General features: G+C 55.5%; 1 protein-coding gene across 1 annotated transcript; it reads right to left on the reverse strand.

Moving 5' to 3' along the window:
* Nucleotides 1-1,389: 1,389 nt before the first annotated feature.
* LOC311166139 (olfactory receptor 14C36-like) lies at nucleotides 1,390-2,322 on the reverse strand (the record flags this gene model as incomplete). Its single annotated transcript, XM_084227616.1, has 1 exon — nucleotides 1,390-2,322. The coding sequence occupies one exon, from the start codon at nucleotides 2,320-2,322 to the stop codon at nucleotides 1,390-1,392; it is 933 nt and encodes a 310-aa protein (XP_084083742.1).
* Between the last annotated feature and the right edge of the window lie 1,396 nt (nucleotides 2,323-3,718).

Consider the following 3,718-nt stretch of genomic DNA (forward strand, 5'->3'; position numbering starts at 1 on the left):
CCTCTGGCCTGTGGTGCCTGTGGAAATGGAGCAGCACCAGGCACTGCAGGAGCCTGCAGACAATTCCTGCAGCACTTGTAGGATGATCCAGCTGCCCAAGGGACATTCCCATGGTGCCAAGTCAGGAACTGCAATGGGGAGTGGGGCCAGAGAAGAAAGGGCAAACAGGGATGGGCTGTTAGCAGGGGAGGGAACAGGGGTGGGAAATAGGAAGAAATTTCTACCAGGGAAGAGTGAAGAAAGCAAAGGTGAAGCCAAAGAAAATGCTCAGGGCAGTTTGGGGGTGGCTGCCAGGCAGCCCTGGCTCTGAGCAACAGCGTCTGCAGTGGCATAGGAAACTCCCAGCTGATGGGAACAAACTTTCTGGCTGACTGCAGAGACCAGGACAAAGCTGAGTGGTTTCCCTGGTGTTCCCTAGCCCTTGCTGGCCCCAGGGGCTGATGGCATTTGTGCTCCCTCAGGTTCATGTCCCCAGAGCAACAGCATGGGGGTGCTCCCCCCTGCTCTGTGCAGTGCAAACAGGGGCTCCTGAGCCAGTGCTGCCATGTCTGTGTCTGCAAGGATGGGGCACCTGTGTGAGCTGGGGGAGAAGCCAGGGCTGCAGAGGAGGGATGTTGTTGGCAGCTCCATGAGGATGCTCTGGGACGCTGCCCTGGGCTGTCCAGCATGCTGGGCATGGATCAGCCCCTGCTCTGCTGCTCCTTCCTGTCTCCTCAGGGCCCTTGCAGAGCACCAGCCTTGCGGTTTGCCCCCAGCCTGCCCATGGCCACCCTGGGGCTGCTCACGGGAATTTTCTGTGCTCAGCATTGGCCTGGGCGTGTTCTTGAGAGAGCCTGGGCAAGGAGCCTGGAGCCCCCAGGGCCTGGCGTGAGGCGTCAGTGCTGCCCCAGCAGTGCCCATGGCCTGTCCCTGCTGCAGCCCTGGCACTGCCACCCCAGGACTGTGCACGGCCCCGAGAGCACTCAGGCTCTGCAGCAGCATCAGGGCCACCAAGGCAGCTGGGATGGGCCACAGGAGCAGCACTGGCAATACCAAGTGCTGCTGCTCCTGGGCACTGCTGCTGTGCCAGTGCTGATCTGCCCCCAGCTCTGCTCACAGACATTGCTGCTGCAGCTCCAGAAAAGGCAACAAAAGGGCATCTCTGCAGAAAACTTTGCTGGGAGATCCTTTAGTTCGCTTAAAGCCACTGAGAGCGTAGCCCCTCATTGACACAGTCTGTGGCCACAGGGAAGGTGGAGAGAAACAAAATGAGAAACGGCATGTGAAAGGAAAGTTCTTCATAGACAATATGAGAGAATTAAAACAATGGAAATAAAAACTACAATGAAAGCAACAACAAGTAGCAAAGATGATTTTATTACAAGTGATTTGCAGAAATTTGCCAGAAGTTTAATGTTCCTGAAAGCATCCAGTCATCAGTCTCCACACTGCAGCCTTGAGCTCCTGGTTCCTCAGGCTGTAGATGAGGGGGTTCAGGACTGGAGGCACCACCGAGTACAGAACTGACAGGGCCAGCTCCAGGGATGGGGAGGACATGGAGGGGGGCTTCAGAGAGGCAACTACTACAGTGCTGACAAACACAGAAACAACAACCAGGTGAGGGAGGCAGGTGGAAAAGGCTTTGTGCCGTCCCTGCTCAGAGGGGATCCTCAGCACAGCCCTGAAGATCTGCACATAGGAGAAAACAATGAACACAAAACCGCCAAATACCAAACAGGCACTAATGGTAAGAAGCCCAAGTTCCCTGAGGTAGGATTTGGAGCAGGAAAGCTTGAGGATCTCTGGTATTTCACAGAAGAACTGAGACAAGGCATTGCCATGGCACAGGGGCAGGGAAAATGTATTGGCCGTGTGCAGCAGTGAATAGAGCAAGGCACTGGCCCAGGCAGCTGCTGCCATGTGGGCACAAGCTCTGCTGCCCAGGAGGGTCCCATAGTGCAGGGGTTTGCAGATGGACATATAGCGGTCATAGCACATGATGGTCAGGAGGAAATACTCTGTTGTACCGAAGAAAACAAACAAAAAGAGCTGTGCAGCACATCCTTTGTAGGAGATGTTCCTGGTGTCCCAGAGGGAATTGTGCATGGCTTTGGGGACAGTGGTGCAGATGGAGCCCAGGTCAGTGAGGGCCAGGTTGAGCAGGAAAAAGTACATGGGTGTGTGCAGGTGGTGGCTGCAGGCTACGGCGCTGATGATGAGGCCATTGCCCAGGAGGGCAGCCAGGGAGATGCCCAGCAAGAGGCAGAAGTGCAGGAGCTGCAGTTGCCACGTGTCTGCCAGTGCCAGCAGGAGGAAGTGGCTGATGGAGCTGCTGTTGGACATTTGCTGGGGCTGCACATGGGGATCTGTAAAAAAAGTAATCATGGAACAGTTGGGTTTGGAGAGGACTTTAAATATCCCAGCACAGCCTGGTGGCACTTTCCCCGCACTGCCTGCCCAGGGCTCTGCTGCCTGGAGCTGTCCCTGCCAGCATCTGCTTCCCAGTGCCCAGGGCTGGGTCCTGCCAGTGCTGCCAGAGCTCAGCCCAGCCCTGGGGGCTCAGCTCTGCTCTGCAGACCCCTCCCAGCTCAGGCACTGCCCAGGGGCAGCTCCGGCTCTACAGGCTCTGATGGCAATGTCAGAGCAACCCTGAGGAGGCTGGAAAATGACACTGATGCTGCCTCTAAGAGCAACCCTATGTTGATTTCTGTCACTGCCTGGTTAATTACCATCTGAGAGAATTTTCTTTCATTTTTCTCAGCCTGAGCTGAGATATGAATATCTATGTGCAGATTCCCGTCCAGGCAACCCAGAGCAGTAGAATAAAAAAGCAGGATTTCCCTTTTTATGCAGCCCCTGCCTTTCAGTGCTCCTTGTATAATCTACTTGGAAATGTTCTGCAGTTAAATGTCCTGCTGGGAACAGTCCTGAACAATGCAGCATCCTCAGCACAAAAGGAGAACACTTTCAAGCCTTACCAGCTGTCTCCTTCCACCCAGATCTTGTCCCCCTGCACTGGAAGCAGATGCCAGAGCTGGCTGAGAGCTGTCCCTGGCAGGCATCAGAGTCCCTGCCCCAGCCCAGCACCCTGGGCTGCAGGACCCTGCTCTGCAGCACAGCCCTGGGCACCCCTGGCTGCTCTGCACAATAGAGAATCAGAGAATGTACTCACAAAGTCTGCAGGCATTGGGATGTTCCAGCTTTAGGAGATGGCTCCAGGAGCTGCAGCTGCATTGTCCTGCAGCCAGAGGTTCCTGTGCCAAGGGCTGGCAGTGATTGTGCCTCAGGCACTTCTCAGCACCTTCCCAGCCCTGACTGATTGAAGCTCTCTGTGCCTCTGTGCTGTGCCCAGGGTGGCTGCAGGCAGTGCCCCAGCCTGCTGGGCTGGGAGAAGAGCTGCTCATCAAGAGAAATGTGCTTTTGAAGCTCTTCTTGGTTACCAGGAGCTGCCTCTGTGCCAGGAGCCCAGCCCAGCTCAGCAGCCCAGACACAGCACAAGGACTTTAATGAGCCTCTGGGGCTTTGTGCTGAGGCCCTGAATATCAGTCCCTGAGAGGAAACTGCAGAAACCTCTCCAGAACTCCAAGTCAGAATCCAACTCCAAAGTTTCTTGGACTTTTAATGGGTCCCACTGAGGGACACAACAGAGAAAGTGTCCCCAGGCCCAAGCCAGAGAAGAGAACTGGAGGCAGTGATGACAGGTGGGAACAAAGAGAAGCCAAGTCTTGGTGCCCTGGGC

Source organism: Fringilla coelebs (genome assembly GCF_963513975.1).
Source record: "Fringilla coelebs genome assembly, contig: SCAFFOLD_43, whole genome shotgun sequence".
Classification (NCBI taxonomy): Eukaryota; Metazoa; Chordata; class Aves; order Passeriformes; family Fringillidae; genus Fringilla; species Fringilla coelebs.